The sequence below is a fragment of the Pelophylax lessonae genome (genome assembly GCF_965119305.1).
Source record: "Pelophylax lessonae genome assembly, chromosome: 13".
Lineage (NCBI taxonomy): Eukaryota > Metazoa > Chordata > Amphibia > Anura > Ranidae > Pelophylax > Pelophylax lessonae.
Window position 1 is genome coordinate 127,352,950 of NC_138780.1, and position 24,389 is coordinate 127,377,338.

At 40.4% G+C, this 24,389-nt stretch overlaps 1 protein-coding gene across 1 annotated transcript in view; it reads left to right on the forward strand.

The window, feature by feature from the left end:
• Positions 1 to 24,389, forward strand: part of TTC9 (tetratricopeptide repeat domain 9) — a 69,510-nt gene that overhangs the window by 39,763 nt on the left and 5,358 nt on the right. The window contains exon 3 of the mRNA XM_082274834.1: positions 7,650 to 7,832. Within this exon, the coding sequence (XP_082130960.1) occupies positions 7,650 to 7,832 (183 nt within the window). The remainder of the gene's footprint in view (positions 1 to 7,649; positions 7,833 to 24,389) is intronic.

Consider the following 24,389-nt stretch of genomic DNA (forward strand, 5'->3'; position numbering starts at 1 on the left):
GTAAAATAAATCTTCCATTAAAATTATAGACTGGTCCTTTCTTTGTCAGTGGGCAAACCTACAAAATCAACAGGGGATCAAATACTTTTTTCTCTTACTGTATAATTCAATAGGAATGTAAAAAAACAGGCTCGTTCAGTTGTAGCTCTACCATGGGTGCATTCCACGTATGACAACATGGAAAAAAAAAAGACCTAAAGCCAACAAAGTTGAAAAAAAAAATAACTTCCTATTCTAAATTAATTTGTTCATTATTTTTTCTCATGAGTTTATTCTAAAAAAGGAAACAGTCTTTGGGGCTTTAATAAAGCCCAGTGGGATGGACCTCACACTGCTTTCCATGGCAAATGAGATAAAATAGTCACAATCCAAGTGCATTGTCTAATCCTTTAGGTAATGCTAGTTATCCTATTATACTCTTTAATTCCAGATTGAGTTTGCAAAGCTGCATCACACTTAAAAGCTCATTGAACAGCACTGCGTTTCATTTCAAAGCAAGGAGTTTGTTACTTAACTGCAAAGTTCAGCCAAGAACTGCATACAAGGTCCTGGAGGGGTAGAAGAGCTGTTTTATATTAAAGGTATTTTGATGGCTCCTCTTCTATCAGTTCTCTAATTTTCTTGGAATTAAAGCTTGTAGTAAAATGGAGACATACATTAATTAAACCAACATGCAGCCAGTGGAGTCAAAACTTGTGATATACTTGATTACTTTAAGGAGTGGTCAGCAGCTATAGTACCATCCTTTCATGACCGGTTTTCTTTTGTAACTAAATGTGGAAATTTGTCTTGTAGTAGACACTGGTTCCAAATGGTAGTGTTAAGAAAAATAGGAGCTAAGAAATTTAAAGCAGTGAGCAGTCAACAATTAAGACATTGCTGAAGACCCGCTGTTGGCTTGCAGAGATTAGTTCAAGGCATTGAATATCTAATGTCATAAAGGCCTTATAGATTTGTTTTTGGTAATTAAGCTTTAGATCCAGCTGTCAATACATGTGAGGACAAGGATACCAAATGTTTTTTTTCTGGCTGTTGGTGTAACCACCTACAACAGGTTAGTCAACCCATAGTGCTGAACAAATTTAACTTATAAGGATGTTTTGATACTGATACTGATCACTGATATGGAAATCTTGTAAATTGTATATGGAAATATTCAGTTGTCCTCCATGAGTTAGGAAAAAGTGGCTCCTGGAGTGTCTGTGTTTAAATAATGTCACTTGATAGACAATAGTGTTTAGACAACTACTGTATAGAAGAAATATTTTACTGGTCAGAACAATACTAAACCTCCGATTACTATGTCAACACTATGTTAGACTTAAAGCAGAGTTCCGGTCTCAAAATCGATAAAATCGATTTTGGGCCATCCACTTGCTGAGGGTAACCTAAAAAAGAAATGGATACTGGCGATTATTTTTTTTTTTTGGTCACTTACATTATTATAGAAGAAAATATACTCCCCTTCCTTCCACTTCCTCCCTCTGCGGCCCGCGCCATCACTTCCGGTTTGCGATGATTCCTGGGAGCTGAACGTCATCGCTCCCAGGAGTCAATGCGCCTGTTCCGGCCCCGCTCGTCACTTCCGGTGCAGGCGTGGCATTCACTGCTAAACAGCTTCTGAGCATGCCCAGAAGCTGTGCAGGGATGCCGCGCGTCGGGGTCGGTGCAGTGCATTGTGGGACTCCGACGTCACGGAAGAGGACGCGAAGAGGGACGCTGCGGCTTCAGCTGCCCACACCTGAGATGGCAGCGCTGGAGAAGAAATTTTCAAGGCAAGTATTACTTCTTACAGGTAAGTGCGACCCGGGACAGTTCAGAGGCTAGCCATTGTGGAATGTACTATCCCTGACTGCCCCGGGGGTATTTTTAGCTCACATTGACCCCCGAGGCCGGAACTCCGCTTTAAGGCGAAAGGGTGGTCCAGCTTTGTATAGTACATATTTATGGCCAAGCTTTTAAACTGTTATTTTAAAGAGAACTTGCCATTGATTTGTGTACATTTTTTTTTATTTTTATGGTCTGGGCCAAAACAAAACAAAACAAAAAAAAAAACGTGAAAAAAGGTTTCCTATATCAAGCCAAGAAGTAGAGATTCAGGGAGGCTTAAAGAGCCCCAGAAACAGGTCTAAACTGGAGGTGAGCGCAGTGAAAGGTGGTGGGAGTCACTGCACAATTGTATTTACTGAAATCCACAAGGGAGAAGGTGGAAAAACTGTGGGATATGAGAAGCACATTTAAATGGAAAAATATTTGAAAGAAGAAAAGCACTAATTGAACTAATGTCATTTGGGACGGTCACATTTGTTTTATTTTATTGTACACAAAGTTTGTCACTGAATATTGATATCAGTTTTGTGTATTGAAAGTAAGGTTTTGGTTTGGTGGGAATGCAATTGTTTGGTTGCAGCCACCAGACACAAGTTAGAAGTGAGGGACACATTAGGTTAGGGATCGTGGGATAATACACACCTGTTTTTTTCTTTTTTTTACAGAGCTCAGTAGCTGAAGCTGAAAATTAAAAGCACAGTAGACACAAGTCAGAGAAATTACTCCTTCCTCGTTATGTCTGACCGTTAAAGCGGTAGTAAACCTCAGCTGTATGCTTTTCCAATGGTCTTCCTTCAGGGATCACGGACTTTGGTCGTATGAATGGCCGAGCCGCGATGACGTTATGTGTGGGAGTCAATGTTTACAGCACAGGGCTCTGAAGGAATGGCACTGGTATGCTGTTCCTTTAAGTAGGAAGTTAACTCTTCCTTTTTTTTTTTTCTTCCCTGCAAAGTAAATGCATAATGTGCTAGTATGCATCGCATACTAGCACATTCTGTGACACTTACCTGACACCTGCAAATGAAGCCCACGTTGTCCCCGCTGGCGGCCGCATCCATCTTCGCCCGTCTTCCTTCCGGGTCTGTGGACTCTGGCTGTATTACTGGCGGGAGCCGCCGGTCAGGGCACAGGGCTCTAAAGCAGTGGTTCTCAATTCCGGTCCTCGGGACCCACTAACAGGCCAGATTTTAAGTATTACCTTGGGGGATGCAGACTAGAATACTGCAATCACTGAGCAGCAAATGATATCACCTGTGATGTAATTTAGTTATCTTGCAAACCTGGCCTGTTGGTGGGTCCCGAGGACCGGAGTTGGGAACCACTGCTCTAAAGAAAGGGACAGGTGGCCCTGTCTCAGGTTTCTTCAGAGTGCATGCGCCAATGACGTCATCGGCTGCATGCAATGTAAATATCTCCTAAACGGTGCAAGTTTAGGAGATACTTAAAGTACCTATAGGTAAGCCTTATTAAAGGCTTACCTAATAGGTAAAAGTTATAAAGGTGGGTTTACAACCAGTAATGTCACCAGCTGCTTCTAAAGTCAATATCGCGTTAAGGGGATATTTACTGTACCTAGAGAGAAGCCTTATTATAAGTTTACTTATAGGTAAAAATTTAACAAAAGGAGTTAACGTGTAGGTCCAGCCAAAATTTATTTTTCTTAGTTTCTTAGTTTTGGATTGAGTGGGAAAAGGTTAGAACCCTTGTCAGGTTTTTACTCCTATCCAGGGTTCAGTTAGAGATTTCCCCTTACTTCCTTTGAGAGGAACTCGCCACCAGCTACACAGACGAGAGGAAAGACTTTGATCCTTTGTCAGTTTTTTATTTCTGCCTGAATCCCTGTTGCACATGCACTTTTTTTGCTACTTTACAGTAGATAGGTGACTTAATGCAACGCTCGTTAAAGGTCGTTAATGCATGTGTGCTAGCACAGTAATGTGAATGGGACCCTAAAAAATCATAAGTGTTCTGTGGCTACTGTGATATAGGGATACCCTTTATTAGTGTGTGTGTGTAGATAGATAGATAGATAGATAGATATAGATATGTGTGTGTGTGTGTATATGTATATGTGTATATATATATATATATATATATATATATATATATATATATATATGTGTGTGTGTATATATATATATATATATATATATATATATATATATATATATATATATATATTTATATCATAAAGTATAAAGTTTACAAGCCAGGCATTATTGTATGTTATTTTATTACACACACATATACTGTATATATGTACAGTATGTGTGTGTATATATATTTTATTATATATATATATATATATAATATATATATATATAATTTATTATTATTAAAATATATATATATATTTTTATATATATATATATAATTTATTATTATTAAAAAATATATATATATATATTTTTATATATATATATATATATATATATATATATATATATATATATATTATATATATATTTTAATAATAATAAATTATATATATATATATGTAAAATGTATTAGGTATATATATATATATATATATATATATATATATATATATATATATATATATATATATATATAAATACTCCTAATACATTTTACAAGACAGGCATAATTGTATGTTATTTTATTATAACTAAGGCTTCCACAGAAGGCTGAAACACGTCAATATTTTTTTTTTTTATGTCCTGTTGGAGAAATATAATGATTCCTTTTAAATCCAAGATGCTTTGGTGTCGGAGTCTCACTTCTTCACTGAACTAACAGCAAGTAGCACGTGAGTTCGGGCACAGGTGTCTGGCTCTTATCCTATTCATATGGGATTTTTGGTGTAGCAACACGCTTACCTTTTGTCTGGATGCCATTGGAATATCCTTTATTAGGTGTATATTTTATCTTATATAAATAGTACAAACCAGGCATAAAATATCTGTTTAAAAACCTATAAAATTGACCCCAAACCCTTATATTTTGCCTTTTTAAATATTCACATCTTTTGCACATGCACATCTAGTTTTATGACCAACATAATTATATAGAAGTAGTTTAAAATCCTTTTTGAGTAGTGAACATTTATTGCCTGTTTGGAAATCCTAGTGAGGCAATCTCTTTTTGGCCGCTGTGTTTTTACTGTGTTTGTAAAGACAATGTTGCACTTTGTATTAGGTGGTTTGGAATGTTGTTTGCACAATTCTGTGATTACTAATGGGACACGAAAGTAAACAGATGCGAACGATTCTCGTGCACATATGTTATTACAAAGTGCTTGCTCTGAAATTGCTTTGTTATATAACAAGCAGGTGGATAAACTGTACATGAACTGGAGGACCATATGTTTCATAATTTTAGCAATATTGAAGAAAAAATAACAAGAAAAAAATAACCGCTAATGATGATGGGCTGGGAAATATCATGTCATGGAAAAGTCTAAGGCACAAAATTAGTGTATTGCTTCCTAATTCGGCATTTATTCCTAAAAACCCTGCTTTAGGCTTGGGATCTCCCCATTGGAGAACCCTTGCATCTATTAAAAAAAAAAATATACATACCTTTTTTTTTTTTTTTCAAGGCTTCTTTGGTATGGCCAAGTGACTCTAATCCCTCTGGTCCTCTCTGGTGGTGGGCAAATCCTAAATACCACATATACCAGCACCTTGTAATGCAGTAGTGCTGCTTTGATCAGCATTCTCCAGTGGGCCCTTGATGACTAAAAGATTATTCGAATCAGAAGTGGACTCAAGCACTGGACTGGTGACCGGGTCAGTCTGCACTTCTATGCTGACCATACACTGGGCACATTTGTTGCTTTCAACCACTAACCTTCCTGGTTTCAAGTGACCAAACAATAACCGTTGGGGTAAAGTTTAACTTAAACTGCATAGTAAGGTAAAAAAAAAAAACACACATATGCAGTAGATATCTGTAATACATACACATTTCTCTGTTTTACTTCTCTAAAGAAGAGAAGTATGGCCAAACCACTTTTTTGGCCATGTGGGCCACAGGACTGAACTTAGTTCTACACTCATGTCACCCAGATTCAGCTAACAGGGGGCAAAAGTCTGCTGTCGGCTGATATCACATAGCTGGTGCAGGCTCTGAAGGGATCCTGACAATGATAGGATCCTCCCAGATGCCTGCCAGCAGCTGGTTCCACCTCCCAGTGTTCTACTGAGAGCCTGAGCCAGCTGCTCCTGCCCCCTCCACAGTCCAACAACTTCAGTGAGCACTGGAGGGGCAGAGCACAGAGCGTTGACTTACAGTCACCACTCTGTGCTCAGAGCAGACCTGAGAACTGGGCAATCAGCAGTCTTTGATTGCTCAGTTCTCGGTGTACAGGCAGTGGTGGGAAAGCTACAGCTTAGGATTGATGCTGCAGCCATCTAGGTATGTACTGTATGTTTTTGTTTTTTTTTTGTTTTTTTTTATTCCAGCACTTCTCTTTTTAAAGACTCTGCAATTACAGAAAAATGTTGATCTGCCCAAACTGCTCTCAGCTCCTAAGTTCTATTATAGGCTGACAGCACACTTACTCAAACCATGTGCCTGCTGTCTCTAACATACGCCTCATTCTGGAAACCCGTAAACATTTATGTTAAAATGTACATATTGTTCATACTGTATGTTTTAAAAAAAAAAAAAGCAATAAAAACTGATGAAAGGAACAGGCATATTACATCATGATTTGCATGTTTAATTCAATGGGCTCTTAAAAATTGGCCTAGAAAAGCTGTGCTCATTACTTTGTTGTATTTTATTCATATTTCACAACTTTCCTTTGCACTTCATTGTCATCATTGTTCTTAAACCCCCATCCAGTCTGACCCCCTTCTCTCTCAACTCTTTGCTTCTGTCTGTCTGATTATCTATATCTCTCCGCTCCCCTGAACTCTATCTATTCTGTCTGTTCACTATTCTATGTCTCACTATCCATTCTGCTTGTCCACTCTTCTATGTCTTCTCCCTCGCTCTTCATCCATTATTCATTGGGTGATATTTCACCACTACCCTGCTCTGCTTCTACTCAAGGTATGTTCAATATTTCCCTGCCACCCCTGCTCTTTCTTCCATATTTGCCCCCATTCACCCAGAGTGCTCCTGTCCAATGTTCTCCAAACCTCTGGACCACCCTTTAATGGTCTCTTTTCAACTGCCCCCCCCCCCACCCCATACATAATACTTTTCTAACATGAGCTTGGGGCAAACACAAGCATGCAAATGAAATGTCCTACCATGCTATGTTAATGTGAGGACCACCTTCCATAGAGATGTTAGACTTCTGAGCACAAGTGAGGTTTTGCCTAACGTTACGTTCACATTTCTGGCCTTCTTCTCCAATCCCTTGTTTAAATTGTAGCTGTGTCTACTTCCATTCATGCCTTCATCTCACCTTTTATTTACGTCTTTGTTGTACGGTTTCACCCAGGATGGGGAAGTCAATGCATACTTGTTTCCTCCTCAACCATAAGCTCCTGCCCAATCCTCCTCCATTAGCCCTTCCTTCTTCCCCATAGAGGAACTATACACACTGTACAAGTTACTTTAAATGTTTGGTTATGTGCAAGTATGCTATTTATTTTACCAGGTATTGTGAGTTTAATGCCTATGTTGTATGGTTTCCCCCAAGATGGGAAAGTCAATGCTTTTCTTGTTTCCATCACCACCCCCACCTCCTGCTTAATCCTACTTCATTAGCCTTTGCTTCTTTCCCTTAGGGGAATTGTATTCACTGTACAATTTACACTTTAAATGTACTGTTCTGTACAAGTATGCTGCTTATTTTACAGGTATTTTGAGTGTAATGTCTCTGTATTTTCCCACAGCATGCCTTCTTCAGGCGGAGCTGGTGAACTATGAACGGGTTAAAGAATATTGTCTGAAGGTCTTGAAGAAGGAAGGAGAGAACTTCAAGGCCTTGTACAGATCTGGAGTGGCCTTTTACCACCTGGGAGATTATGACAAAGCACTCTACTACTTGAAGGAAGCCAAGAGTAGACAGCCAACAGGTAACATTTTATTATGGGAATAAATGTATGTGAACGTAGGGGGAGTTCTGCCATTTTGACATTATTAAATTAGCAGTAGATTACATAAGTAAGATGTACGTTTATTGCCTGCATCTAAGCACCGCAAACCAAAAATGCTATTTAATTCAATTTTAATATTCAATATTCCAAAAAATCTCACCTATCTTTCCATGATCCCATACTTTATTTTGCAAAGAATTCACTTTGAAAAACACCCCTTAGCCTTTCTGGTCGTGCCCATCCTGAGTGAGGGCAGATGATTCATGAAGCGTTTACTTCCTGGAATCCATCTGCCCTTAGCTCAAGCTTGAAGGCAGGAGAGTGTGCTAAGCTGAGAAAACCCCTCCTGTATGACATCATTTGCCTAGGCATGGAAACCAGGAAGTAACTAAAAAAATATAAACAAAAAGGTTTAAAACCAGTAAATATGATGTATTTTACTATCAATTTAAGCTCGGTTCACATCTATGCGGGTGCAGGCATCGCAGCGATTATTTTCTCAATATTTTCAAAAAGGTGCATGCACCTTTTTACTGTGGAAAATGCAGGCATGGCAGCCTATTCAAATGAATGGGCTGCCTGACCGAGTAAACGCTTCCCGCACACACACACATCGATATGAACTGAGCTTTGCTAATGCTAGCAGCATCACGATTAAAAATAGTTAATGTTGATTGAGAGAATGAAGTTCCGCTTTAATTATCTCCCTGTCAATGACTTCCATCTGCTTCTCATAAGAAGCCATCTTTGTTCAGGCATTATCTTGTGTCAGCATCTACTTACTGGACAGATATACCAGCTCCGAAATGACACAACTCTGTGGGGTGATCCTGGTGCCTGTACAGTTCTTCACAATGTTCACAAATGTCTGACACAGATCAAATTCTGCTGCAGCCTCATACCTTGTGACATGCTTTGGTGTTACAAATTCTGCTGCAGCCTCTTACCTTGTGACATGCTATGGTTTTACAGTGTCACAGTCTGATTGTCAGGGTAGAGGATACTAAGGAAATGCTTTTCTCCTACTTGGCCCACATTCATAACATCTTGGCCTAGATGGAGTTAATTGACTAGAGCTTAGGGACTGCTTTTCAATGATAAAAGATATAGATTTTTTTCTTAAATAATACAGTTGCTCTTCAGCCACTAGATGATGCTGTACAATAGAAACCTACACTCTACAGCACCAATAGGAGCAAACCTCTTACTAGATGTGCTGGGATTTGCTGGAACATTTTTTTTTCTTTAGAGAAGTGTCTTTGTAAAGGTCAGGTGAGCCTGATTACATTATCATATGAAGATTAAATTGTATACAGAAACCTAATTAACCTGAGCTAATTACTTAGCCACCTGGACAGAAACAATAGGTGAATGGGAATCCAGACCTAGACAATGTTATAATTAACATGCTAATTAACTCAGCACTGCAACAAGGCTAAAACAAAGTACATTACACATTATCTCAAGTATAAACACAGAACACCTTATTAAACAGGCAATAGCAGAAGACCATAGTAGCAGACTGTCCATCTCCTACATTAAAGTACTTGGAATCCACATCTAAGTAATGCTTTGATTATTCAGAAGTCAGACTTCATGGCAGACTTCATACAATAATACTAGCAATTCAATTTCATTTATTCACCCGTGCTAGGTGAATACAAAAACCAAATAAATATGTGAATATGTGATGCAGCTACTGTTCAACAAATGAAATGATTAATGCACAAATGCTTAAAATTCATAATAAAAGTGCAAAACTGCAAGAAATCCAATGCTATTGTGCAAAATATTAACACTTTCGTGAAATACTTAAAAAAAGTGGTAATGGTGCTAAAAAGTCCAAAGTATAATACAGTATATTAGAAGAGGTGCTGATGATACTGCAAATAAAGTGCTGAAGTGCCCTAAGGTGATAACTGGTGCCAGGTGTCTCAATCCCCTTCTGGGACCCTACTCACCAGAACTGATGGACCCCTTTGGCGGTTAATGGAAGCTTGTCATAGTTACATAGTTTGTGAGGCTAAAAAAAGACATCAGTCCATCCAGTTAAACCTATCCTTTTTTGTCACCAAAAGGAAACTCCTCTGGGCTTACTCCCTGTTGTGACCCTTTATGAATGGTTGGCCAGAGCAAACTAAATGATGGATCCTCTCAATGATGCCAGTTGCAGCACTCTATAATAATGACCCCTTAAATATATTGGCCCTTGGCAGCTCCAAAAAATGAAAAGATCCACAGCCCGTTTTAAGTAATATTTATTTCCGCATTAAAATCTACTTACAGTGTAATAGGATATCTGCAGCATAGATGAGGAACAATACCGCTTGCAAAGGAGATTAGTACCGGTAACGCTGCATCCGCATGCGTTCCACGGAAACCAGGAAGTGACGTCAGACTCTGCCGCACCGGAAGTACTTTTACGCGTTTCGCCCTCCCACTTGGGAGTTATCAAAGACTTTTATTTATGTATTGCACGAAAGTGTTTATCTTTGCACTATTTTGCACAATATCATTGGATTTCTTTTTAATGAATTTTAAGAATTTGAGCACTTTCTAATAATTTCATTTGCAAGCGCTGCGTTTATTGTTAGTCAAAGCTCATACAATGTTCTATCATTCTGATACAGTGGAGTTAATGTATCATAGATTTCTTGAGGAATATTGTGGATAAATATTACTGTCCCCTTTGAAGTAATCAAAACTATATTCTCAGTGTCCATTAAGTAGTTGTCCATTATTTTCTCGGTCACCCTGTGCCTCTAATAGACAAGGTGACTTACACATAAGAGGGGCCTAGGGAGCTGGGAGAGGGATTTCTCAATTTCTTGAAGGTAAGCTGGGTCTATGACTGAGAGCGGATCTATCAACACAACCGATCGCTCGGTGCATAGAGCTTCATGAGCAGAGAGCCGGCGACTATTAGTTCCAGTAGTTCCAGCTGGCTTCAGCCTGCTGTCAGCTAAAAACAAGTCACAGGAGTGCAGAACGAACTGCAGTACTGTGATCCACAGGGGAAGTACAGCCAAACAAGCTTTAATTTTTCCACAAAGAAACCATGACTTAAGCTGTTCATATACTGTTTAAAATTTGCTTACTGAGTGGCCTAGTCGGCCCCTGTCCGCAAGCTATCACTCGATTTGAAAAAGAGACCAATGGAAAATTGTTGGTAAAAAAGCAGCTGCATCCAATCAGATGCAGTCACTGTCTGGGTATTTTGAAACCCACCACTACCATGGAATAGAATACAATGGTCCAGAAGGGGGATTCATTCATAAACACTGCAGAGTAAGAAATCTAATGATGTATGAACAGCTATATGCTAACATCTGATTAGTGTACAAAGTAAATTTCACCACAATATTTGCACATGCTTAAGTTAACGTTAAAAGAACATAAATAGCATTTTTGGCCAAATCTGATGATTTTTTTGTCATGAGTGGAGCATAATAGGGTTATTAAAGTGTTCCTAAATCCACAACAGTAAAATCAGTCTGTATATACAGTAAAGCATGCCTGTTATATTCACTATGGAACCTAAGGGGTTAATCCTTCGTGTTATATAAAAAGGCTGTTTGATCCTGTCTTCTCTGATCCACCCCTTCTTTTGCTGTCCCCAATCCATCTGCTGATAGAACAGAGCCCTAGGAGGCAGTCTGCATATGTTCAGTTGGGTATGTATTGCTAGAGATGGTGCATGTGATCAGTACAGGGCCAATCAACACTGTCCAGACAGAAAGTCAAGGGTCATGCAGCCTCATAGGGCAGTCAGAAGAGAATGAAAACTCCTCCTACAAGCTTTAAGAGGTGCTTGGCTGGACACTGCTAGAAGTCACAAGACTGCTATATATTGCTGATGAGAAAAAGTATTAGCAGTTTATATATACAAAAATGATTGCATTTCCATGTTCTGTGTACTGTGGGAGGCCAGATATAGTGAATGCAGGCTCCTGGGTTTAGTAACACTGTAATGCTCAATTTTGGTGGGAGACAAACCAGGTTTCCCAAAATGTCTTTGTTTTTATGTATAGTGAAAATAAGAAGCGCTGGCCTGTGATCAATCACAACTGCTGTATCTGAGGCTTCCTGAATACTAGGAGAAAATTTATATAAAAATGTGTGTGTGTGTGTGTGTATATATATATATATATATATATATATATTTAATGTATGTATGCACTGTTGTGAAAACAAAGTGCAAAATCAATGCTTAACATTGCCAATATATGTAGCTAAAAGTGCAATATAGTGCAAATAAAAATTTATGTAAAGTCTTTATATGATAATAAGCTCAACCAGTGACCACTCAATCGTTTCTGAGTGCTGCATGTATCACCAATGTGCAAATAGAGTTGAATTGGCTGCTTACCAGATCCAAAAGGGTCAATGAATATGTATGCTGGTGAGGGATGGATCCATGGACCAAATAACGAAAAGCGTCTTAAGGGTCACAGATGAATATATAGAGTAGAAAAGGGAGGACTAATAGTGCATTATTCCTTATAAAATCATATTTATTAGGTTAAAAAGACTTAAAAACAGACTCTGAGATGTAGAACGGTTCTCATGACCTCACGGCCGCCTGCAGTGCGGTCCGTGCGTGCTAACGTCACAGCTGTCTCAACCGGAAGCATTTCCCCCGATTAGGTGTCAACTGGGATTGGAGCTTTGTTTTTAATATTACAGTTTTTTGCCTTTACTTAATGTATGATGTAGCTGTAACTGTTTACAAGTAGGCTGATCTGCTCTTTGGCCTCATGTATAGGTTCTCTCGAGAGAGAGCCTCTGTAGGACCTCCTAGAAAGATCTGATAAGGTCATCATTTTAGGGGGATGAACGTCAACCACAACCCCCCTCTACCCATTTAGCAATGTAGTCGCTCCATGGGTATGGATATGTACATTTTATTGAAACCTAAGTGGTTTGAATAGCCATGATGTCACCTCTGCTACATTTTGAGAATCCACAATCTCCTGCTCACCTGGTTCCTGGCACCATGACTGCAAACATGAACCCAGAAATGTTCAGAACCATAAAATGCCTGGAGTTCCCTGAAATGATAATAAAAAGAACCAATAATACATGCAGCAGAACGAATTCTCTTTGCTTTACAAGCACGCCATTACTGCCACAGCTTGTGATATAAAGGAGCCTCGCATGGATGTAGAAAGTTGCCAGAAGTAGTACAGGAACTGCTTTTGGAAACCGGTGCGGCGCCGTAAAGTTGGCGTAACACTGATTGGGACAGTGCCATTACTGGCAATAGGCTGGGATTTGACGTGCGATTTGACCTGTCAAATCACGCTGATGTGAACGGGGGCTAACTGCTTTTTCAGCCAGTAGCCTTTTTGGGGATATTTACCTACTTGATGTTCGGACTTCAGGACAGTAAATGGGGTGGGGTTGGGTGGGGGGTGAATCTCTCCAATGGGAACACAGGCAGCAATAAATACGTACCATCCTCACTCTATCCAGAAAGTTTTGCCTGCTTCTTCTTTTGCAAGAATGTAGTGAATTAGAAAAAAAATAGTCTGTTATCTTGAACAGTTCCTTGCTTAGCTGGCTTTAAATCCATTGATGCCAATAACATATGAAGTAGTGCACTAATTAAGGGGAATTAAGCTATTTTCATGGCTAGGAGTTTTAATAGAAGACAACTACTTCTTAAAGAGGGCATGTCACCAGAATGACAGGGATTTTTGAGTGGGTAACAATGAAAGTAGTGTGTTACTATAATTATTTGGGTAATGATGATCTTGCCACTCCACTTGTAATTCTTCCTTCCTCTGAAGTGAGCACACCTTGTAAGTTAATTGCAGTACTGAGAGCTATAAAACCACACAGAACACAGTTGTGAGAAACAGTTTGTCGAACCCTCAGGAATTGTCGGAATTCTACATGAATGGCTCCCAAATTGTGAGCTGATCTTCAGCTAACTCGTAATAATAAAGGCTATATTATTTCAACTCAACTCCAAGAATTAGAAAAAAAAAAACTACTTTTACAGTTGGGCTCTCCACACTGCAAGGGTTAAATGCTCATTCAGTCAAGAGGTGCCTGGAATAAGGAGAAATACTTCCTGAAATAATTCCTCACTCCAGCAGGGTCTCTCCAGTGGTGCGACTTGTCCCGCTGCAGCCTCCACTCTGAATGGATTTCTCCTTTTGCTTATTTTTAAAAAAAATAAAAAAAGGGATAACCCCATCCACACAAATTGGATAGAAGAATCCTCCCTGCGGTGTTAGGCCCTGTTCACACCTGAGCTTTTTTTTAGCTTATAAAATGCTCACCTCTGAAGTTCCAAAATGCCCAACCAGCTAAATCCCATTCATTTCAGTGGTCCCTGTTCACATATGAACGTTTTGTCGTTTGAAACGAAACGCCTGAAGCTCAAAAAAAGTACACAAGCTTCTTTTTTGGCAGATTACAAGCATTTTTGGTCGGATGTCAATGTCTCCCTCCAAACAACTTGCAAAAAACGCCAGAAAAAAGTCCAAAAAAGACACCTGAAAACTATACGCTCAGTTGTGAATGGAGCCTTATTGCATTTTGACTCCTCCACTGTCAGAATACACTGATCAGTGCTGCAACAGCTGACCAAATTAGCGTTTTCCAGCATTCACGTTCCATAGAAATCATTCATTAGATCAACATCTGTTGAGCAAGAATGGCTATAGATGGATCGAAATTCATTAATTTCCTGCTGAACCAGCAGAATTTTGATCCATCTATGGTCAGCTTAAGCTACTGATGGCCTTCACCCCCACCTTGTACAGGGCAGGGTTATTAGCCCTGTATGTGAGGACCCAGAGCTTTGGTGAGAAGAGGGCAGAGACAGCCAGAAGCTGTGCAGGGATGACGCTGCAGCCCCGTAAGTGACGGCGGGGCCGGCGCAGCGCATCGTGGGACCGAAGAGGACGGAAGAGGACGCAGAAAAGAATCGCGCTGGCTTCAGCTGCCCACACCTGAGATGGCAGCGCTGGAGAAGAAATTTTCAAGGTAAGTATTTCTTCTAAAAAGTAAGTGCAAACCGAGACAGATCAGAGGCTATTCATTGTGGAATGCACTAGCCCTGACTGTCCCGGGGGGAATTTTATTGAAATTTTTTTGGGTGGCCGGAACTCCACTTTAAGTATTAATTGGAGTGTTTTGTAATTTTTTTTTTTTTTTTTTTTGTGAAGTAAATCATTAACAGGATGCCCCAAACAGAAGAAATTCTGTACTTTGGTGTCAAAGTTGGAGTCTTGACCTCCGTCTCATTGAAAGGCTGTGCGGTGTCATGTAGCAGGCACTTTTAAACAAGGCATTCCAAAAATATACATGAGCTGAAATGTTCCTTATACAGCAGGGGTGGGGAACCTACATCCAGGGGGCCGCATGCGGCCCTTGAAGTCATTTGGTCCGGCCCCCCGTGCAGCTGAGTCTGTGTCTCTCAGCTGATCTGACAGAACGGAGCCAATGCTTCCTATATAGTTCCAGCTCCGTTCTGACGGTCTGAGAGAGTCACAGGCAGCGTTATATCATATGCACTCCGCCTGTGACCAATACAGGAAACATCTCCTCTTCCTCCAGTGCGGCGCCGCTGCTAGCCAGCATTTCCCGTCAGCAGCATACACAGCAGTACCAGCCAGAGCCAGCAGTACTCACAGCAGTACCAGCCAGAGCCAGCAGTACCCACAGCAGTACCAAACAGAGTCAGCACTCAGCAGTACCCACAACAGTACCAGCCAGCAGTACCCACAGCAATACAAGCCAGCAGTACCAGCCTCAGCCAGCAGTACCAGCCAGCAGTACCCACAGCACAGTACCAGCCAGCAGTACCAGCCTGAGCAAGCAGTACCAGCCAGCAGTACCCACACAGCACAGTACCAGCCTGAATCAGCAGTACCCACACAGCACAGTAACAGCCTGAATCAGCAATACCCACAGCAGTACCAGCCTGAGCCAGCAGTACCCAAAGCAGTACCAGCCAGCTGTACCCACCAGCAGTTCTTTTCAAAACTTACCACCACAAAGTCAACTACGCTCCAGACTGACAGACGCAAACATGGAAAACCAGTTGCGAGTAGCAACATCAATACCAGCTAACATCACAAACCTCACCAAAGAGAAGCAGTTGCATCCGTCACATTAGGGGTGAGTTAATTACATTTTTGACCAAATATAACAGGCACATTTTTAAGTTGATCATTTTGTACGGCCCCCGAATGATTTTATAAATACCCAAATGGCCCTTGGCAGAAAAAAGGTTCCCCACCCCTGTTATACAGGAATAGGTGAAGAATACTTTCTGACTGCTTTGCAGGTCTGATCTGCAACCACAGAAAACATTGGGTTGTGGTCACTGCTAGTTGAAAGGTTACACTCTATACTACATAAAAAGGCATCACGTACTCTTTCCATCTATAATCTTAGCTTTTTAAATCACTTCTTTAGTAAATGTAAATGTTGTGTATTGTGGTAAATAAAAATAACTTTATTATTATTAGTTGCGTACATTTCAGACCAAATTTTAAGAAGCCATTCATGCAGAATACCAGAAAGGTTCACATACGTTATGTCTCGCAGTACATGCAATGAAGGAAAGCTCTGCCCCCAACAACTGGAAAGCATCAGAGGAAAGTTATGTGGCTTGAGCAGTATGGAATGCACATATCGTGGATATGCGGTAGTAGCGAAGAGGAGATGAAGGGCCCTGCCCTGCAACATCTGGAATTTAGCTGTCCCTCTTCCCCTCTTCTACTCCGGTGACATCAGTGCTCCTATACAGTCTGTGGCTGTTGACATGATGGAATGCAGGAGAAGAGAAGGGGGAGTGAAGTCATGTTTAGCAGTGACCATACTTAAAATGCTAACTTTGAGACCCTTTTTAGGGCAAGTGGCAGAGTGAATGGACATAAATTGGGGGGTGGGGGCAAGATAAAGTTGTATTCTAATCTATCCTAATGCAAACATAGCTGTTACAGTAATTGCTATTTAATCGGCAATCTAAGTGCACGGCTGTTATAGTCTAATGGTGTAAAGCTGGTCTTAGACCTGTAGAATTTTAATAGAAAATAGTGATTTTCAGAACTTTTGTTTGATTATCTAAGAGGGAAAGGGAACGATCAAGTTCAGAACTATAAAAAAAAAAATCAAAGAACAAGGATGGAAAATGTTTGTCAAATCTAATGGCAACAAGCAAATTTTGATCCTGGGTGAGTAAATTTGTAACTAGTCTTATGCGCCTGCACTTGCCAAAATTAATCTGGAAGTAGAACTTTCATGCAGTGAGAAGCAAGACACTGAATTAATGAAAAGTCCTTCAAAATAAGTTGAGTCCGTGAACACACCATTGAATGGTCAGATGAGTGACTTTTATACTTTATATAATATATTACAAAAGTGAGGTGCCTGCTGTGAATGATTCAAGTGTATGGAGTGTCTGAACAGGCATTGTACGAGGCATTGCGCATACCTCTGTAGATATGCTGAGACATCTCACCTGTGTCGGCATGTAAAAATGAGACAGTTCCAAGGCCTGCAAGGCCTAAATTCCATCCAACAAGTCATTGGATCTCTGCTAAAATTAACCCCATGTGTCCAGCAAAGGATCGATTAATGCTTTCCCGGCTGTATAAAAGGCTTATTTATGGGATAGACTGAGGCTTATGTGCAGGGTGATCTGGTATTCCAGGATGACGTCTGTCACTGGACTTTGTAGATCTACACTTTCACAGCAAAACTAAGATGCCAATTGTTCTTTTCCCCAATATGGACAGGAATTTCAGTGCTCTAATGTGACTGAGCCCTTAACAAGAAAAAGATGTTACAGTGAATGCAGGTCCTAACTGGTTCACTCTTGGTTTGAAGCTCTGTACTTCATAAATACTTGCCCTCATTTTTTTTTCTTAGAAAATACAGTTTTCATCCTTTTTTAGCTGCTGCTATCCCCCAGCCTATTTATCTGTTTCCTGTCTACATGTGCTTCCAGTTGCGGCTGTGTGTGTTTGCTCAGGGTGGGCTTTCTGAGGGTGTCAATGGCAGAATATGCCAGCATTTTAAGTAACTGTATGGCAGCTTATCATCCGCACTGGAATTACCTGTGACAGGGTGACAATGCAGAAGAGCATTTGGGAGATGGGTACAGACCGGTGCCATCCTATAACAGGAAGTGCCTGAACAAGGACTTTCATGGCAGGATTAGAGCTGCACGATTAATCGTTAAAAAATTGCAATCTCGAAATAATTTTAGGCCTGAAGATTACTTAAAACTCCAAACATTATATATTTTTTGAAAGCAGACTCTAGAGAATAAAATAGTGATAGTTCCAAGTTTGTGTCCTATGATATTAGCACAATTGTTTATGAAAGGAAAAATTTCAGTAAAAAAATACACTAAAATTAATTTAAGGTCATATAAACGCAATACATTACGCAATTTAATTTAATGAGGTTGTGCTAAGTAAAAAGTTACCCAATATGTCAAACATTAAAATTGTCTAAATTGCGTGAAGCGGCAAAATAACTTCAATACCCTATATTTTGCAAAACCAACGCTTTAAAAGCCCCATACAGGGCCTAAATTTAGAGTTACACAGGGGCTCTGGTGCTAAAATAAATGATCTCACTCTAGAGTGTTTAGCGATATGGAACGTGTAGGGTAATCACCATTTTTGTAAGTAGGCACCCCAACACATGGCTTTTCATATGTATGCGGGGGGGGGGGCTCTCTAAAAATGTTTTTGTTTTTTTATTTTTAATATGTCTCTTTAAATGTTTTAAAGCTTCTTCTTTTCTTTTTTTTTTTTTTTTTTCAGTTTTTTTACATAACTTTTATTGTTATCACATAGGGGACCAATATATGATATGATATATATAGGTGGTAGGTTCTCTTTTTGGAACACCTAAGGTCTATTAGGCTCTGGATTTCTCCTCTGTACTCCACTGCAGCTGATGGAACACAGATTATGTTCCATCAGCTGCTTCACCCGGTGCTGGACAGCTCCAGACCAGGAAGTGATGTCATAAATGTTGCTTCCTGGTCCATCTACTAGGGAGTATGTCTATGTACCATTGTTCATAGAGCTGCTGCTGCCCTTCCCAATGACACCCGCCATGACTGCACTCAGATGGGACAGTGGAGCCCAGTATACATGGCAAGGGGGGGGCAGCACTTTGTGCTGCACGTTTAACTTTAACATGAAAGCCGGCAGTCAACTTTATAAATTTAAACACCCTGGGCCAGTATAGCAGCCAGGAAGTGTTCCCAGCGTGGTCTCAGCGCTGTTTTAAAGTGGTTAAAGAAGATGTACAACGCCAATTACAAAGAAATTGGGACTCTGTGTAAAATCTGCATAAACACAAAATGCAATGATTTGCAAATTTCCTAAATCCATATTTTTTCATAATAAAAAAAGAAAACATATCAAATGTTTAAAGTGGAAAAAATGACTATTGTAAGAATAAAAAGGCAATTTTGAAATTGATGGCAGCAACATGCCTCAAAAAAGTTGGGATAGGGCAACAAAAAGCTAGCAAAGTAAGTGGTACTAACAAGGAAGAGCTACAAGAACATTTTGCAACTAAAGTGGTTGTAAAGCCAGAAGATTTTTGTACTCCTAATTCTATGCAAACCACCTGTTTGCAGCAGTGCCCCTAATACTCACCTGAGGTCCATCTAGATCCAGTGATGTTGCAGCGCAGGAGTGTCTTGGCTGCCCGGGACTCCCCTCCTCATTGGCTGAGACAGCAGCGCGATGCTATTGGCTCCCGCTGCTGTCAATCAAAGTAGGTCAGCCAATAAGGAGAGAAAGGGGATGGGTCTGAGCCGCAGGTCCATGTCTGAATGGACACAGGGAGCTCTGGCTCAGCTCCGGTGCCCCAATAACAAGCTGCTTGCTGTGGGGGCACTCAACAGGAGGGAGGGGCCAGGAGCACAGAAGAGGGACTTGAGAAGAGGAGGATCTGGGCAGGTAAGTATAACATGTTTTTAACTGAAAAAAAATGATATGGGTATAAAAAGAGCATCTTAGAGAGTCAGAGTGTCTCCGAAGTAAAGATGGGCAGAGGTTTACCAATCTGTAAAAAGCTGCATCTAAAAATTGTTGAACAATTTCTGAATAATGTTCCTCAATGTAAAATTGTGAAGATTTTCTTTATCAATGATGTTTATTAAGATTTTCAAAGACAAAAGAAATACAATTACCATTGCATGGTAGCGATTTATAGATTCCATGCCACTGGTACTCTCAAAGATTTTAAATATATCATCTACACTACATAATGGTAATCAAAAGTTTCCTAGAATCTAGTGAAATCTGTGTAAAAGGGACAAGGCTGAAATGCAATATTAGAGGCCCGTGAACTTCGGGCTCTTGGACGACACTGCATTAAAAAATGGGCATGATTCTATGATGGACATGCATGGGTTCGGGAAGGGCTACTTCCAAAAATCACTGTCTGGGAACACAGTTTGCGTTGCCATCCAAAAAAGCAAATTAAACTTTATTGTGCAAAGAAGAAGCCATATCTGCCCATGATCCAGAAACTGGGTCAAAGTGAATTTAAAATGGTCAGTTGCAAAGTGGAAAACGGTCAGACGATCTGAAATTTGACATTCTTTTTGGCAACCATGGGCGTTGCGTCCTCCAGACTAAAGATGAGAGGGATCTTCTGGCTTGTTATCAGCGCTCAGTTCAAAAGTCTGTATCTCTGATGGTATGAGGGTGCATTAGCGCATATAGAATGGAAAGCTTGCATATCTGAAAAGGCACCATCAATGCTGAAAGATATGTCCAGGTTTTTGAGCAGCATATGCACCCATCCAGACTATGACTTTTTCGGGGAAGACCTTGCATATTTCAGCAGGAAAATGCTAAACTGCATCTGACAACAGCATGACTTCGTAGTAGAAGAGTCCGGGTGCCTAACTGGTCTGCCTGCAGTCCAGACCTTTCATCAACTGAAAATGTTTGGTGCGTCTTGAAAGGAAAAACACGACAAAGAAGACTCAGGACTGTTGAGCAGCTAGAATCCTATATCAGGCAAGAATGGGACAACATTCCTCTCCCAAAACGCCTGCAATTGGTCTCCTACGTTCCAGATGTTTATAGGGTGTTAAAAAAAAGGGGGGATGCTACACCGTGGTAGTGTTTACCATGTTTGCTCTGTCTCAACTTTTTTGAGATGTGTTGTTGCCATCTATTTCAAAATTACCTTTTTTTTTTTTTTCCTTTTAAATGGTATATTTTTTCAATTTTGAGATTTGCAAATCATTGCATTCTGTTTGTAAATTTTACACAGCGTACCCCCAGTTTTCATGCCGGTTGCCTGCGCTTTGCCATAGACTTTTATTAGATCTGATTTTTTGGTGGTGGTTGGTTTTCTGAAAGAGCACTAAAAGTCCTGCATACAGGAATCGTGGCGCTTTTTCCTAAAATTCACCAAAACTGCCCAATCTAATAGAAGTCTATGGCAAAGCGCAGGTAACTTGCAAAAAAAAACACGGACACACTGCGCTGCAACTGCGCTGGGGAAAAACCGTACTGCGTTGGCGTGAAAGCGCCCTTAGTAGCACTAACGCCCTTTGTGCACCCAACCTAAAGGTGGGAGGACAGAAAAAATATTGTGGTGGTCAAGTTACCGAGGGAAATTGCATAAAATCAGTCCTCCCACCTTTAGTGACTAATGCCGTACGCATCACAATGTGTAACTGATGTAATTAATCACCCTTTGACTCATATTTAGGCATTTCATTTAAACGTCATCATGGGTTTCTAAATCAGATATCTATTGAAAGATATTTATGTTTGAGACCACAGTATTTTTTTTTAAAGCTGAACTTCTAGCAAATGGGTAAATATTTTAGTAAAAATAATAAAAGAAAACAAATCTATATATTCACCGCCCACTTTATGGAGATTTTTCGGCTGCACAGCCATGATGCGAATCTCCTGTTCCACCACATCCCAAAGGTGCTCTATTGGATTGAGATCTGGTGACTGTGGAGGCCATTGGAGTACAGTGACCTCATTGTCAGTTTGTGATGATTTGAGCTTTGTGACATGGTGAAATATCCTGCTGGAAGGAGCCATCAGAAGATGGGTACACTGTATTCATAAAGGGATGGATATGGTCAGCAACAATATGCAATTTTGGTGAGCCTGTGCGAATTGTAGCCTCAGTTTCTTGTTCTTAGGTGACAGGAGTGGCACCTGGTGTGGTCTTCTGCTGCTATAGTCTATCTGCTTCAAGGTTCAATGTGTTGTGCATTCAGAGATGGTATTCTGCATACCTTGATTGTAACAAGTGGGTATTTGAGTTACTGTTGCCTTTCTATCTTCTCAAACCAGTCTGACCATTCTCCTCTAACCTATGACATGCACACGGTATCTTTGTCCACACAACCACAACTGCCGCTCTCTGGATATTTTCTCTTTTTCAGACCATTCTATGTAAACCCTAGAGATGGTTGTGCATGAAAATCCCAGTAGATCAGCAGATTTTGAAATTCCTCAGCACCTACAACCATGCCACTTTCAAAGTCACCTAAATCCCTTTCCTTCTCCATTCTGATGCTCGGTTTGAACTTCAGCAAGTTGGCTTCACCATGTGGCCAGTGTGTATGTATGTGTGTGTGTGTGTGTTTGTGTGTATATATATATATATATATATATATATATTACACACACACACTCTTACAAAAGTGAATACACCCATATATATTGTGACAGGAAGTCAGGTAAATCTGTGAGTGTTGTCACAGACGGGAAATACATTTCTGCCTTGTGTAGACAATTCACCAATTACTATAGGGTGTCGGCTGCAGAGGTAACCAGAAAGGTGTAAGGACGTTGAAAAAGCTTCAGCTATTCAGGATAAGGCAATTAAGGCCTCTATAAGTTATCCAGAGGATGACTACTGATTGAATGCCTCCTGGAGCTGTGTGTGTTAAGGAGAGCAGTGAGTTGAATGCCTCCTGGACCTCTGTGTGTTAAGGAGAGCAGTGAGTTCAATGCATCCTGGAGCTGTGCGAGTTGAGGAGAGCAGTCAGCTGAAAGACTTCTGAAGGTGAAGTGTTGGATTTTTTCTGTGTGAAAAGAAAACAAAGACTGTTAGTTTTCTGCTGTATGACCAGCAGTGTCTGCCCAGCAGTAGGTTGGGACAGACACCATAGGTAGGTTCCTGTGTGTGAAGGTAGATGCCCCAAGTGGCCAGAGTTTATTTTATATTTGTTTTGAATTATGCTGTTTTGGATGCTTGCAAATGTTGAAGAAAATTGGAAGAATAACCCATAGACTGTTGTTTACAACCACTCCTCGGCTGTCTCTCTGTGTAACGAACCCCGCTACCGAGCTAACCCCTCACAATATATATATATATATATATAATTACACACACACACACCTCTTGGTCAGGTCTGCCTCCTGTCACTTATTTGGACTGCGATCTCAATTTATTCCAATGGAATCTGTTTGTACCACTGGGAACTGATTTTTAACCTCTAGCATAGCAAATCTACAGCCCAAAGCTAAATGCAGCATCCGGGGTCCTGAAATGCTATACAATTCCTGCCCATTTTTTTCTGACAAAAGGCCATTTTTTGTAGTACAGAAATGATAGGGGGCAATCTATACCAACCCAACACAGAACGCAAGGAAGAAGCTTGGCTTTATCTTGGCAAATGCTATTGGCTCCCCATAGAGCATGCATTTTTATTTTTTAACAAAGCTCTTGGATTTGCATGCAGCAGTTTACATTTCTAAAGATGTTCTCATTAGTTAGGAGCCAAATGGTTTCAATATGATGGTAGGTAATAGTTATGTAAATTTGAACATGCAACGCATTCCCACTAAATGTGATCTCTACCCAACTCCCTCTGTCAGCTCTTCAGGCATTTGTGTTGTCTGGCAGCAGTGAGCCCCTTTCAGGGAGACCCTCACTGTGAAATATTCTGGAGAGGTTATATACACACAGGCCTTGTGACAGCAGAATACGTAATGCTGAGCGCACTCTTGTGTGTGCGGCTTAGGCCAGTACTGTGGCCCAAGTCAGAAGGGAGGAACACATCTCCTATTGTGTACACTGACCAATTCTGCTGTCTGGTTTATATTAGAGAATTGGCTGCAGTCTCTCTGCATTCACAAATATCCACCAGTTCACAAATGTCCGGCCTGATAAAACTGCAACCAGCTTTATTTTTTCACTCTTCAGTAAGGCCTCATTCACAAGGCCGACCAGAGCCATACAACATCCAGATCAGCATTTTTGCGGCATGTACAGCCATGTGTTCATGGGCTGCAGCCGGTCAGCTTGTACTAATCAATGACAGGCTCCGCAGCAATTGCCTGCAGTTAGGGATAGATGAGCAGCCTTGGACAAAGGAGGGGGGAATTAATACAGGGAAATACCTCTGTTTTGTGGTGTAAATATTGACTGATTTTCTGTGTGCTAAATTAACCATATTAGATGCTTGTGGCTTTGCACCAGCCTTGCCAAATTCCAGTTTCTATAAATGATAGAGGGGGCACTCATCTAGGTAGAGCGAGGTGTTAT